Source organism: Kryptolebias marmoratus, linkage group LG13, assembly GCF_001649575.2.
Source record: "Kryptolebias marmoratus isolate JLee-2015 linkage group LG13, ASM164957v2, whole genome shotgun sequence".
In the NCBI taxonomy this organism is placed as follows: domain Eukaryota; kingdom Metazoa; phylum Chordata; class Actinopteri; order Cyprinodontiformes; family Rivulidae; genus Kryptolebias; species Kryptolebias marmoratus.
In genome coordinates, this window is record NC_051442.1 from 11,544,037 (window position 1) to 11,559,312 (window position 15,276).

A 15,276-nucleotide genomic window follows, 5' to 3' on the forward strand; every position below is an offset into this window, starting at 1 on the left:
ATTTGCTTTATCTGGAAATTAAAAACAAAAAACATACACGTGGATTTGCTAATTACAACCTTTCCCAAAGGATGTCTGGGTAAACTAAATTGTGGCGTAATCTAACTGTAGATTACGTTGCTCTCAACCCTGAAACATGTTTGAGCTTAGACTGTCATTTGTAAGTAATTATGAAGTCTGATTATGATCATAATCCACAGCTTAGCAAACATACGGTGCTAAAACTCTCACAGGTGTGTCAGCATGCATCTGTGTGCACTCCCCACATGTGAGACACTTGTTTGCTGCTTTGTCAAATGCACTCTGAATCCTCTCAAGCTGATAGCTTCGAAATGTAAGCAGCTTGCCGCAGTTCTCTGAAATGCAGACGCAGATTGTTCAAGTCAAATCAATCAGTCAAAAAGATTTTGCCTTCATATTTTTTGTGTAGCACTTTTAGTAAAACTCAATCTGGCACAAAGTGCCTTAGATAAAAAAGAAATGTGGAAACCAATAACAGGAAAGTTAAAAAATAGCTTCTCGTTTCCACACCTCGACCTGCAGGATTGCATTCTGTAAAAATATGTTGAAAGTAGCATTCTTTTAAGTAATGCATATTGCCTACCACTTTCGCATGACAAAGACTTTGTGTGATCTGTTGTGACTCTTTACTACAACCCCACCAATTTGAGCCTAATGTCTATAAAAATGATTAAATTATAGCTATGTTTGTGTTTGCTAAGATCAATTAGCCATGGCTGCCATCATGAATCAACTTGAATCCAAACGTTTTATCAGTTGTACCTTTACAGCTAATGATTAGTTTTTAAGAGTTTCTTAAAAATCTGTGCAAAGGATCATGAGATATTTTGCTGACAGACAGATAGATACACAGACACACACTCACGCACACACACACACATAAACAAAGGCCATTACATGATTTCACACCTTTCATGGCACAGGGGGAATAATATGAGAAGTGAAAACTCAACTTACACATGGGACTGAACTGAGGAATTAGGATTTTTAATGACCTGAAACCAGATACTTAATTGTTATTTTATAATAGATTTGACAATTTAAAAAATGTCTGTAAGTTGAATCAAATCAAATGTGAACAAAGTAGTAAAATAAATACAGACTAGAGTATCAGTTAAATAAAATGAGCATATATATAAACATATAGCATAATGTATTTATAATTGCTAACATGTTGTCAAACATTGTTAAAGAGGCCATAAAGAGATGTCACAAAGAAGAATAACTGAATATGAAACAGAAGAAATTATATTTTTCTCTAAAGAATCCTTTCTCTTTTAATCATTTGCAGCCACAGCTACAGTTATTGTGGCAAAATCAAATATTCACTCAGTTTTTATAGCCTAAATAAAAAGCCAAGTTTTATTTTTGTACTTTCCTGCGTTTTCAGTACCTGAGTAACAGGTCATGCCAGAATCTAAATAAACAGCAAACACCAGCATTGATGGGAAGTGGTAGCCGTTTTGGTCACACCTCGAAAATGCTGTTATTTTTACAGTCCCAACACAATTCATGTTGTCATTGGCTGATAGAAACACCCCAGCTGTGCTTAGGCTGTAGCCCAGAAACACCTTTTACATGTCGAATTGCTTGAAGAAAATAAGCACTTGGTGTGTTTGAAGATAAATGCAGCACCACACACTGATACTGGGTCACACCTGGTGATTGAAGGAAAGACTTTTCACATTTCTCCAGATTAGCTTTGTTTAATGGAATAATTTAAGCATACTGTGAGGACAACCAAACCCACAATGTTCTATTCATAACATAGAACAGCATAACGCAACTGTGCTTGAGCCACTTTGCTTTTCACTGCAACTTGTCCTCGTAAATGTCTGTTTTGTGACTGAAATCTTTACCTTGTTAATGATTAAATACATTCAATTATGCATAAGTTCAGGACAGGATTGTGCGTCACTGTAATTCTCTGGTAAAGGTTTAACAAAAAGAGAAACTCTCTTCAAATTTGAAACCCTTTAATAACAACCGTACAAGTAAAAAAAGAGTTCAGAAACAAGGGGCCATTTCCCAGGTGACACATTCCATAATTTATCCACCCTTTGGAAAGAAAACAAGCTTGTGACAGCTCTGTGATAATGGCTTGAATGCTTTAAAACTCTGAGTGCTCGCAGCTGAAGCGTTCCCGTTCAAAAGATGCACTTTGTCGTGCTAGAGGTGACTCTGTTCAGCATCTAAACTGAAACTCTCATGACTTTTGAAAAATTTTTAGTCCAAGTTATTTCTCTTTGGCAATTGCCAGAAATTAAAGTTTTGGAGTCATGACAATTGAAGCTGAATTTAAAAGAAGCCATTAAAAGAAAAGTGAAATGAATATATTTTAGAAAAACTATTGAGATGCTCTCTTTTTACACTTTACACATTGAATTTGGTTGTCTCTGTTTCATCCTTTTCATCCTCTAATAGACAGTTTAATATTAATGTCTAGTTTCAAATCAATGCTCTAACAAGCCTGATTAAGATGATCCCAATTTTTTCGAATGGTGTCTGTTTTTGCAATCACTCAAAACCGGCCTTGACTGAGAACTGATGACTTTGAAGCATTCGTTAAAACAGTTATGCTGAATGGTTTTAAATGCTTAAGCATTAATTGTGAATAGGAAAAAAAAGAGAAAAGAAAAGCTTTTATCCTTGACTTTATTTTGAATTTTTCCTTCGGCACATGAAGAAACATTTGTGCATTTGCTTTTAAATGAAATTAAAGAAACTAAAAGGAAAAACAAGATATGCACGGTAAACAGCTTAATTAATCCTTTTATCGTTTTGCGAAATGCAGAAAAAAAAAAGAAGAAAGTCAGATTAAATTGATTTCTTGATTGTTTGGGGGAAAATATGAGCAAAAATATAAATACATAAAAAAGTTCAGGTTTTAAAAGCAGTGTTTTTCAGCTTCTCATGTCTTCCTCTGAACATCTGTGGGCGTATGTGCAACTCTTCACGCATCATGTGTCTCCTTTCTTCACCTAATTTACAACTAATTAAATTGTTCTTGTAGGACCTCCACATGCACACAATGATTACCAATGAACATTATTATCTCCAGACCAAAAGATAATTTTTGCTTCCGCACGTTTGACCCTTTTGAGCATCAAAAGGCACAGCCAGTAACTTTCCCCCTTCATGCATGTATTTAATTTATATTCAAATGCACTGTAAAGAATGAGCAGAATTGGATTCTACAGTCTTATCAGACTATAATTAAAGTTGCTCTGGCGCGTTTCATGTAAACCTACACATCTGCAGCTGTCAACAGATATTTTTTTCATAAACATGTTTGTGGGCTGTGACAGATTAATGCATGTTGTCAGACACACCCCCTCCTACTGAAGCAAAAACTAGTAGGAGGAGTTGTTGAAAGATTACCACTCTGACAATGGAACTGCCCAGTAAATAGTGTGTTATATCAGTCATATTCAACCTGCTTGCACTTCCTCTTTATCTATACACAAGCTTTAAAATGAAAAAAAAATCTTTATATAAGTATTGTTAGACTGGAATGTGACCTCAATTATAGGCATGGCTTTGTTAACCAGTAAACTACTTGCATAGTTAGTGGTCTCTTACAGTGTTTTATATATATATATATATATATTAGATTTAAATGTGAGTGAAAAAAATCATAACTCTAAGATCACCTTTTTTGCAGAAATGTGGAAGCCGGCCATTTAGTTTCTAATTCCGTACCCCTCGTAAAAGAGTTTAGTTTAGTACTCATTACCTGTTATAAGTGCATGACATAAAACCACTGTAGCAGGGGATAAATCCTCCCGTAACGAGGCTCTTTCAGTAAAACAGTTTCTGCTCTACAATCCGGCTTGTCCGTGTTAAAGAGATTGGTTGATTCATGTGAAGTGGGATTTTGTGGAAATAAACAAGAAATATCTTACCTGTTGCAGGTAGCTCTTTGAACAACTTTATTTTGAAGAATTAAGAGTTTAATTCTGACCAGGCTGATGAGCTAACAGCTTGTCCGAGTGGGGCCAAGGAGGTTAAAGATTTAGCGGTTCATACAAATGCGAGTTTATAAACATTAACCCAATGTAAGATTCACATTTTATGGCTATTCCAGCAGAAATAATATGGTATTCCTGCTGGAAGTGCTCCATGTTGCTCCAGAAGCACTGCTGCTGCTATTTGTACTTTCAAATAATCATAGGAATCTGTGTTTAAAAAAAAATGTTTAATGCAAAATAGATGGTGGTGTAAAAGTTTATAATGTAACATTCACATGAACGACTTTGAGATTTTTGAGACTTGACTTGTTTTAAGGCACCAATCCACTCTGTTCTTGGCCCAGCTTGAAGTTGCAGTTAGCTCATCAAAATTCCGATTCTGTTTATCCATACCGCGGCTGTTCAAAGAGCTATCTAAAACAGGTAAAATATTAATTGTTTGCAAACTTTTCCACGGAAACCCACTTCAAAAGCCCCGAACTCTCACGTTAAATAATGTTCTCCTCTACATTTTCAAAACCGCTTCTGATCAGTCTGCAAACCCACTGTGCCCATGGTGTGAAAGCTTCTCTGATCTTAAATGAAGTTAAATAAAATAACTTTTTTAACACAGTGAAACAAATATTGATCACAGTGTAAAAACTGGTGCAATAATCTGTTGGCCATTTGTAAAGTTTGATGTTGTAGTTAAAAGAGAGTACTTTTATGTCCTGGTGGGGTAGTTTTGTGTTGTAATTAGCTAATTAATATCATCAACAGTTTGTTTAATTTTAAGAAATGAATATGTAACTGTAATTACAAAATACAGTAGGATGCTGGTGTAAATGCACAGATGTAAAGCAGATAAGTACAGTATAAGAGGCGCAGCTTTATTCCCTTGATGATTTTGGAACCAGAGCTTCTGAATCAATGCCTCCTCTTTGTGATTCACTGTGCATCGTGACATTTCTAGGTTGGCTGTCACACACCAAAGCCACATGTTCACATTCTATAATTATATAAAAAAAAACAAATGTATAACAGCGAGGTTCAACTACGGCGAAGCTATTAATACGTTTTCTGTATACTTCCTGCACTTTTGACATGGTTGTATAATTAGACCAGAAACTACAAGCTTCCCCAGTCCCTTAGAGAGTTTACTGAGAACGTGACACACAAGAGACCTCGGTGCTCTACCATCAATATTATGATATGTGACACAGGAAGGAGCAGTCCGTTGTACCTTGTAAGCACAAATGCCGCCCTGCAAATGGGTTTTTTGAGCACCAGCAAGTGAGAAACAAGGTCAGCACTTTGTTGTTTTTTGAAAAAAATAAAACTGAAAATAAACCTGAAATATGACATCAAATAACATATTGCATTTTTTGGTATAACTGACAGCTCTGATATAGTGGTTTAAATTGTAATTTTCAAATGCAAAAAAAATATATATATAGGAAAATGGGCCAGTCTGTGATATTATGAATAAAATGAACAAATTCAAGTGGTGATAGAGAAGAGGCGACTGGTGGGGGTGAGCTGGGATGACATTCTCTGTTGAAAAATGTGTTTCTAAAAAGAGACTTGCAAAACTGAAAAGTGCAATATTGGTAGTAGCATGCAAAGTTAGGGCACTGCACTTCCAACCCAAATCTATATATATATACTCCATATTTTAATGCAGAAATGAACAAAAGAAAAACAATATGGTGCAATGTTTAAATGAAATGTTAAAAATTCTCATTTAATGTCTTGTTAGATAGACTGATTGTCACTTGATGTAGTTCAGTTTAAATAGTCCTATTTACTTCAAAATACAGAGGAACGTGTGCTTAACAGTCAAACTGAGAATAAGTTAGCTCTCCAGTTTAATGTAACTTTGAGTACAGCTGTAAAGCTGTAAAATTCTTATTTCTTACTAATACTGTGGCATAAGCATAAAAAAACACAGTCTAATATCCTGCAAGGTAAAACACAATCCATAAAAAGCTTCCTGAAATGCTAAAACTGAAAAATTACCAGATTCAACAAATGCAACAGTGAACTGTAGCAATAAGGAAACCAACTCTCGGGCCTCCTAATTTAACAGCATCTTAAAAATTCAAACAGCAGCAGAGAAAAAAAAAACATCCCTTTGATTTTTCCCTCTAAATGCTGGGGCATGAGCAGCTGTGCACTACAAGAACTGTTCTATCCACAAGAGACACCACGGAGGTTTGGTTCCTCATATTTCAGGTTCTTTTTGCTAACATAACCTCCAAAGGATCTGGAGGTGAGCCAATGATAGAGTCTGCCTTTTTGATCAGGTTTTTTATCTTGTCCCTGTCTTCTGCAATCTGTAATGTATCCCTGCTCCAACAAACAAAAGGAAGAGAACAAACACAGGCAGAGGTCTTGCCAGCAGTAGCGTTCCCACATGTGTCTCAGCGGGGTGAGGGGTGTCGCGCTATTGTTGAGTGTCACAGCTGTTTGAATTTGATTAGATCTCACAAGACTTTCAGTTGAAAGCCTGATTGATTGATTGATTGATTGATTGATTGATTGATTGATTGATTGATTGATTGATTGATTGATTGATTGATTGATTGATTGATTGATTGATTGATTGATTGATTGATTGATTGATTGATTGATTGATTGATTGATTGATTGATTGATTGATTGATTGATTGATAAGTAATCAGCAAAGAAAGAATTCAGAATTTAAAAAAGTATGAGTGTAACTTTATTCATTTGCTTTAGAAGGTTATACTACACTGAGACTGAGCAAAGCACTTGGTCATTTATGCGAAGCAATCTATGTAAATGAGGTCTCCTTGGATTACGCTGGGGAGCAGCAAGATGAAAAAGGACCTGAATGCCCCCGGGGCTGTGTCCACATCCTCTGTCAAAGCAGAGACTCTGCCTGTTCTGATAAAACTTTGTCTAGGGCGAGGCAATCGGCCATGGGGCAGCGGATACAGACCTTTCGTAATCTCTGTCTTCTTCAAGCAAAGCTGGACGTCTGGAGTGAAAATCACATCCAGTGCAACTGTCAAGTATTTACTCAATTCTGACAACAGAGTAGGAGACAAAGCAAGGAGAATTGGTTTCAAGCAGGGTTGAGCAGCGCTTATCTTCGGTGACCTGTAACAAACAGAATCTGCAGGTCTGTTCCTATTAAAATCTGATAACCTTTTTCAATTTTCTAGGTGAATTTTGACATGGTGAATAAATCTAAAGCCTGTTTGTGGGCAGGCAAATTTAAAGGTTTTCATTAGAACATGGGGAGTGAAATCATCACAGTCATTACAGACAAGATAAGTCGAATGTTATAGAATGTTATAATTATGTGTGGTGTACTAAAACATGACTCATCCTATAGTCTGTGCCCTGTAAATTTGTTTAGGGTAATCAACCTTATCTGTGTTTGTCTTCCTCTCCAGGTAATGTGTTTGTTGTGAGTCTGGCATTTGCTGACCTTGTGGTAGCCTTCTATCCCTATCCTCTGGTCCTCTACGCTCTCTTCCATGATGGTTGGGCACTTGGAAACACTCAGTGCATGGTAAAAACCCACCAGTCAATGCCTAAATGTATCATAACTGAAGTGGCAATAGTCTCACTTCCAACCTAGACTGACACAAACACTTCACTTCACTTTTCTTTTTTTTTTTTCTTTTTCTAGGTCAGCGGTTTCCTGATGGGGCTGAGTGTTATTGGTTCCATCTTCAACATCACTGGAATCGCAGTGAACAGATACTGCTATATCTGTCACTCATTCTCTTACAGCCGGCTGTACAGTTATCGCAACACTTTGTTGTTTGTTGCCTTAATTTGGGTGCTCACGATTGTGGCCATTGTCCCAAATTTCTTTGTTGGTTCTCTCCGCTATGACCCAAGGGTCTACTCCTGCACCTTTGCCCAGAACGTCAGCAGTTCCTACACGGTGGCGGTAGTGGTGGTTCACTTTCTGGTACCCATTGCGGTGGTTACCTTTTGTTATCTCCGCATTTGGGTTCTTGTTATTCAGGTAAGTTCACTGATTCTCTTTATAAGAATCTTTAAAAATGTTCAATTGAAACAAGGACACCAATTAAGTAGAATAAGGCCATATCTATTGTTTGTATTGTTAAAAATTCTTCAAATTATATCCTGGTATACAGTGTTACTGTTTGCCTAGACTGCCTTGTCATGTTGTCTTATTACTGCATGTAGTTTTAGTTATTTCAAGGCTTCTTGCATATTTTTAACCCTGATTTCTGTCCTGGTTTTGTGCCTTTGCCTTGGTTTTTGTCTTTTGAATTATTTATTCGTTGATGTTCTTAAGTTTTACTAAGGATTAAGTACTTGTTTGTTATTCAGTTATGTTTGTCTTGCCTACATATGTCCTCATTAGTTCCATCTTACCACTCACCTGTCTACCATTAGTAATCACCACATCCTTTGTCATTTACTAATCACTCCCTAGAACATATTCTCTAAAGAACTTTGTCATATTTTGTGGTTTACTTCTGTTCATGCCATGCTGTGCTGGCTTTAGATTCCTGCTTGTTTAGTTTTTAAAGTTTAGGTTTCGATTCTGAACCTCCCTTCTGCATGTCTGGATTTGGGTCCTTCTACAACTCAACAACCTCATAATTTCCTAAAGATGCATTAGATTATTTTTTTTAACTGCTGATGCATCACAAAACAAACAAAAAAACAGATAAGAGTTTGAACAAAGAGGTGCATAATGCTACAGAATCAGCAAGGTTGCTTTAAGGCCTATCAGAACATTGACTTATCAGGTCTGCATAGGAGATCCAGCAGATTTACAAACTTTCCAGCTGAATACCTAATCCAAAGATGTGTGTTCGATACAAACAGAGGGAAAGCAGTTGTTAAATTTTAATGATTGTTGTCTCCAAGAAATGTAGGCTTTCTAAAATAACCAGTTCATTCTGTTTTTGCTTCCACAATGTGACCCAACTCCTCCACTACACTGTTTTTTGTTGTAAAAGATTGCCCAAGGGAAACAAAAAGAATAGAAGGAGGAAAAGAGAGGCTGACCTTGGGCAGTTCTTTACACCAAAGGTAGGGTGGGAGCTTGGGTGGGTAACTCCTTCCACTTCCTTTTCTCATTAGTCTCCAGGCTGGTGGCAGTAGTTAACAAACCATAGTGAGTTGTTTTAGTTTTGACAGGATTGGTTTAAATGATTAACAACAATTTGCCATCACAGGCACATTAGTCGTTTTTCTTAAACTATCAAAAATAAAAAGTAAATGCCGGAATATACTCAAAGCATTGGTCGTGGTGTGAGTGGGTTGTGATGTCAGCACTAAAAAGTTTATATTTATGCCTGTGCTTGAGACATGCTGCTCTTACTGCAGTCTTTCCCCTAACATCATGTCTTCGTGGAGGAAAAAATACCTTTACCCAGCAGTAATGACAATAAAAGAATTTGTGCAAAAATTATTCTTTATACACAAAACTAAATACTGCAGCACCCCATTTATATGGTACATATAATGAAGACAACATGGTCAATTCAAGTTTTTTAATTTTGTCTTTAAACAAAACATCTATTTATAGTTGTGTGAAGTCTCAAATTGCAGAATACTGTTGCAGTATTTTGTCAGTAAATCTGGCATCAAAAACTAGGACAAGTAGGTTTAGACACACTGAAAGCTGCACAACTTTGGCCTGTGATTTGAGCTGGCATATTTCGCAGGCAGGTAGATGGAACAGATTGTCTGAAGGCTTATATGTGTGGGTGTTTGTGAGCTCAATCCTGTTTCTTTATGTCTAAATGTATGTAAAACACTGAGGCAGCTAAAGAGGCCTATTGGCATAATTTACATTTTAATTTCTGGCTTCTACATTTTGTATCCTGTCCAGGTGCGGCGTAAAGTCAAGAATGAAGACAGCCCTCGCATCAGACCAAGTGACTTGCGAAATTTCATCACAATGTTTGTAGTATTTGTGCTGTTTGCCATCTGCTGGGCCCCACTGAACCTCATTGGTTTGGCGGTGGCAATAGATCCGACTCGCGTGGCTCCTCGCATCCCCGAGTGGCTTTTCGTTGTGAGCTACTTCATGGCCTACTTCAACAGCTGTCTGAATGCCGTCATATACGGTTTACTCAACAGGAATTTCAGGAATGAATACAAACGCATCGTCACCTCGGTCTGGGTGACGCGGCTTTTCGTGACGGAGACGTCGCGAGCCGCTACAGACGGCAGGAGCATGAGGAGCAAGCAGTCACCACCTCCGCCGCTCAACAACAACGAGTCAGTCAGAGATCGAGTAAACAAAGAATGAATCCTGGACTTTTGAGCTTGTCAAATGGTAATTCCTGTTTTTATGTGATATCCAGACAGTTGTGCAGCTAAGGAGTAAGAAGTGACAAATGAAACTGGAAAACATGGCTCTGTTTTCTACTTAAGAGCTGGAATATAAGCACTTATACAATTTATATCTAAGCTTTTGAACGTTTCTAAAATGTTTTACGGATTAGCTTGACAGCTTTTAAAGAAATGAAAATGATTTTTTTTTTTTTAATAAGTTTTTGCATCCACAAAGCTGAGGAGAAGTTACATCCTGGGAAAACCAAGCTATGCATTGCAGTTTCATGCTGTTATTATTACTCTAACAATCTGAATGGTACTTTAAGATTTCAATGAAAATGTGAAATCTTTTAATGTCTGCTGCTGGAGACTTTGACATAACTCACAAAACCGGGGTAACCACCACTAGTAAATACACACCTCTCCTTAGTAACTTCAGAAGCCTCAAATAGTTAAACTCGCCTCACACAAATGCCATAGATTAGTGAAGGAGGAGATCATATAAGTCTGTCAGTAATCTATAATATCAGAGTTTTACACAGTGGCAGTAATGTGGTCAGATTTACACTCTGAGCCTGAATGCTGCAGTAGCATATACTTTATACTGCCTAGTCTGACCTTCTTGCACTGAAAAGAATAGTAACAAAAGCTTAGTAATAAACTTCCTTCAGGATCTTAATTCACTTATGTTTGACCGAAATCAAGTCAAATCTAGCACCAGATCACGCCACATACATACATACATTTTGTTTTTGGTTTTAAAAGTTGTGTGTGCGTGATGTAGCACGTAGAGGACACCTGCATACTGTATCAACTACTGCTGCCGTTTCCATCAGTCTACACTTTTTCTGTACTTTCCAGAAGTTTGTCACGATGTAACTTTGCTGCAGTGTGAACTTAAAGAGTAGGGTTAAGGAGTGACGTTTTAAAAGGTGCATTTTAGGGGGTACCATGTTGGTTTATTTACTCAAGTACAAGATTTCACTCAACAAAACAAGGATTTTAAAATATTTTTTGGAACTCAAAATCAAAAATCTACTGCCCACCTGTTTCCAGAAAAAAAGAATGTAGAGAAATTGTAGCAATCCCAGCCTTTGTTTCTGCCATCGTTATATATTTTGAAAGGAAAAATAAAAAGTCAAAAGGGAAAACTTTAGATGTGCTCAGCTTTACTGTCAGAATATGTGCATAACCCTCAGCATTGGTTCTTTAGACCTGTAAGGGAATATAAAAGTCCCCTGCTAGCAGGATTAATGACAGCACACCTCTCTGTACTCAAAGCCTGTTTCATTCGAGGGTTTTTCAGCTGCAGAACTTGGGATAACTAAACCTTTGTTTAGCGTGAGTTCCAACCATGTGGACGTGGCCAGTTTTTAAGCAAAAGCGGAAGATTGTCAAGGGTCCCAAATCAAAACGCAGTAATCAAAACACGATTTCCAACAAATTTGAAGAGTGCTTTTGCTTAAAAGGCACACCCTTAAAAATATCATTTTTAAGTATAGTACTTGGCTCATTAGCGGTGCTTTTTATGTTCGAGAAGTTGATACGTTTCGTATGAAGTTTTAGAATGACTTAGTGGCAGGTCCCTTTCTGCTGTGCTTCAGCCCTGCCTCCAAACTTCCTCTGTGCAGATAAAGGGTTATCATAATCCTGAAAGACAAGTTACCACGGTAATGGCAAATAACAAGTTAGAAAGTCATCTTGGCTCCTAATTATTTACTTTGTTTAAACATAGGGGATTCTTGCCAACTGTATTAAAACCACTGGGAGGACTTTTTGTTCTGCCTCTTTCATTTATGAAGACAGGAGACTTTCCAAAAGAAGAACTTCTTGCTCCGCAGTCCAAAGAGTAGAGAACAACCAAGAGACTTCACACAAAAATAGCCGAGGTCTACGCTGTGATGTCAACTGTTGATAAAATTAAAATGCAATAACTATTTGCAATTTCACCAAATGACCAAGTGCAGCTGCATGAGGGTGTCTCTTTATGCACAGAAACACATTGCTATGCAATTCAAAACACAGCTTGTGAAAAGATAACTGTGTCCATAACCTTAGTATCGCTGGATCGTGAGATGCCGAAGCATACCACAGACTTATTGTAAAGGATGTGAATGATACTGGTTTCAGATCTACATGACAACAAAAGCAGGTCAGGAATTATCTGTCTTACTAGGTAAAATAAAATTCAGCACCTGGAGAAATACCCAAACAAACAAAGAAGCAAACTGTGTAGAAGTTAGATAATAAACAGTACACGGGTTCCTCTGTGTCCTACATCATACTGCATACTGTAAGGACATCTTATCAGCGGTGATTCCTGTTTTCAATCAAAAATACGTGTGCTAAAAACTTGATCTTTTATTTTCTTCAGTAATCCATCTTCATTAATCAAGGTTAATATATTTTAAAGGCTGAAATTACCAGGGATGACTTTTGATGCTTTCACTGTGGAACTAAATCAAGGATATAACAAGCCGCAGATTAAGGAACATGTAAGGCGTTGGTAACTTGGTGGTATTGTTTTTTAAAAAGACTAAAAAGACGTGCATTGCCATCCTACCGAAGAGTGTTTCAAACAATGTCGATTGTTGAGAACTTACAGCTCATATCTGTATTCCCATCTCAGGGTGCCTATTGAACATTTTGTTGTGATATGCTGTACACTTGTCCAGAACATTTGCAGCTGAATAGCTGCCATATAAGAGAGTCTGAAGACATTTCAAAACGATATTTTGTAAATTTGTGCCAGTGTGGTTTTTAACTGTTGTTAATTAGTATTGGAAATGTATTCAAAATGTGTTTTTTATATAATTGAAGCTTAGTAACCCCATGCACTTAACTGTTTGTTGTTGGATAGTTCTCAGTCTCTCTTCCCATTACCTTGTTACATTTGCAAAGTGCATCTGAAACAAACTCCTGAACATTTTGGCACCCTCGTTGCACCGATGCAAATGTATTTACTCTTTTTAGACTTTAGGGGGAAGGCTCACCTTAAAATTGCACAAGTTAAATTGCCAAGAATTTGCGAAACAGGCTGTGCGTGCAGTGTTCCGGTTTTGTTTTGCTTTGCCATTTAAATTCATTTTGCAGCAGCACATTAGTGCACTCTGAAACAGGGTAAAAATCTGAAAAGCCATAAGGTCAGGAACGACACTGTAACAGATGCAGAGCATAAATTCGCAACATGAAATATTCATAGGGAAGGACAGATATGAAACAGTTGCAAGCCCAGGTGGGATGTTTTGATACAAACAATGACATCTGTGGTGCAGGAAAAAAAAAAGGTAGCTAGGCAGATTTAGTTGTTTGTTAAAAAGATATGGGGGCTTACAGTGGAGACAATGGCCAGCTGGCAGGAGCAGTTCAATAAGGTCATCTCAGCAACTGGATAGCAGAAATGATGCCTCTGTGTCTTTGAGGGAATTAAAGAGCAAAACAAAAAAAGTGATGTAAATACTGTACAGTAAAATCTAAAGTGTCAACATCTGGAGAATGTTTTAGATGCACTTGAAGGGAGGTAGGAGTTCAGTTTAAACCAAAGAAATGTGTATAGGTGAAGGGGGTAAGATGTACATACACTTTGACATGATGTTGCAGGGGTGATCTGCAAATCACCTCTGCCCTTCTATTGTCTGTTTTTGATTTTCTGTTTAAAAAAAAATAATAAAATACTGCCTTACAGTTAAGACAATAGTGTCAAAGTAAAAAATTGAAGAAAAAAAAAAGAACGAAGAAGAAAAAACGGCAAGTGCCATTGTTTGTTTTTATTTGTGAGCCCATTCAGCAAACCTGGACTGCTTCTTTAAACGTGTTCAGGACAATTATCTGCGCAAGTTTTTTGTCTGCAGTTTTGTGCAGGAGTTGTTATGCAGATTTGAGGAAGGAGATGCAATTTGATGAGAGGAGAAAAACAATTATTATTGCCATTTTCCATCTAAAATGCCCATTAGCAATGTAACTATGTGCATTTATGTTTCCTAAAGTGTACTCTCTGTCAGCTCTCTTACTTTGGGGATTTCGCTCCGTGTCATCAAATTGCAAGTTTCACCTTTTATTCCTTCTTTTTCTTACGTGATTGAAATGTTGTTTACTGTTTCATACAGTGAAGCACAAGCTCACAGCTTTAGTTCTAAAACTAATGTTCCTGCTGCAGCTTGAACTGGACTCAACTACGTTCCAATAAGGTAAATATTTAGCTCTGTTAATCATTTGGCAAGTCTTAACATTTGAGTGGTTGGCACCGTGAGTGCCACATTTCCAGTTTTATAAAAGCAGAGACACTGGGACGTTTGGATGCCACGGTGGACTTTGTTTACAGAGAGTGCGGTGCTGCAGCAAGGCGATAAGTGTGTCACAACAACTGAAGCTATACTTGAGTGCTTGTGCTTTGCCTGTAAAAGAATCCTAAAAAAAAAAAAGTGAACCTGAGTTTACTTCTTGGACTAAGGAAAGTAAAAAGGCAATTTTCAATTTGCTTAATAAGGGTGTAAATACTCTTCTGCCTCAAAATAAATAAATAAACATGCAAGCGAGCATGCAGTAAAGGCTGTCACTCTGTTCTTCACTGGGAGCGGGAGGCCTCTGTTTGCAACTAATCTTCCTGAGTGCTGTACTCAGTGAGGTGACACACTCTTTGTCCGCCTAATAAACTCTGTTATGTCATCACATAGGACTGCAAACCCTCACCAAACACTGCATGTTATACTCTGAGGTATACATTTGTGACAACAAAAAAAAAATCCCCTTCTAAAACTGATAGGCCTACACATCAGTGGGACAAATATTGGCAGAGTATTTATTGCCTGCTGGAGGCAAACGGCAAGAATGGGTTTCCTCGTGTCTGAGTGTGAGTGCATGTGTGTGTTTGTTTGTCTGTACCTTTAACAAAATATCCCCAGAACTAGCTGACAGATCCTAATTAAGCTCTCAGAAATTATTTTTTTAATGTGTATCTACTACTGATGATGACTTTTGGGGTCAGCCCTATTCAAGATGG

The 15,276-nt window shown here is 37.4% G+C and overlaps 1 protein-coding gene across 1 annotated transcript in view; it reads left to right on the forward strand.

The window, feature by feature from the left end:
* Window positions 1-14,813, forward strand: part of mtnr1bb (melatonin receptor 1Bb) — a 49,206-nt gene extending 34,393 nt beyond the window's left edge. Inside the window, exons 2-4 of the mRNA XM_017418189.2 lie at window positions 7,397-7,515; window positions 7,636-7,980; window positions 9,829-14,813. Coding sequence (XP_017273678.1) covers window positions 7,397-7,515; window positions 7,636-7,980; window positions 9,829-10,251 — 887 coding nt within the window. The 3' untranslated portion in view covers window positions 10,252-14,813. The remainder of the gene's footprint in view (window positions 1-7,396; window positions 7,516-7,635; window positions 7,981-9,828) is intronic.
* Window positions 14,814-15,276: the final 463 nt, after the last annotated feature.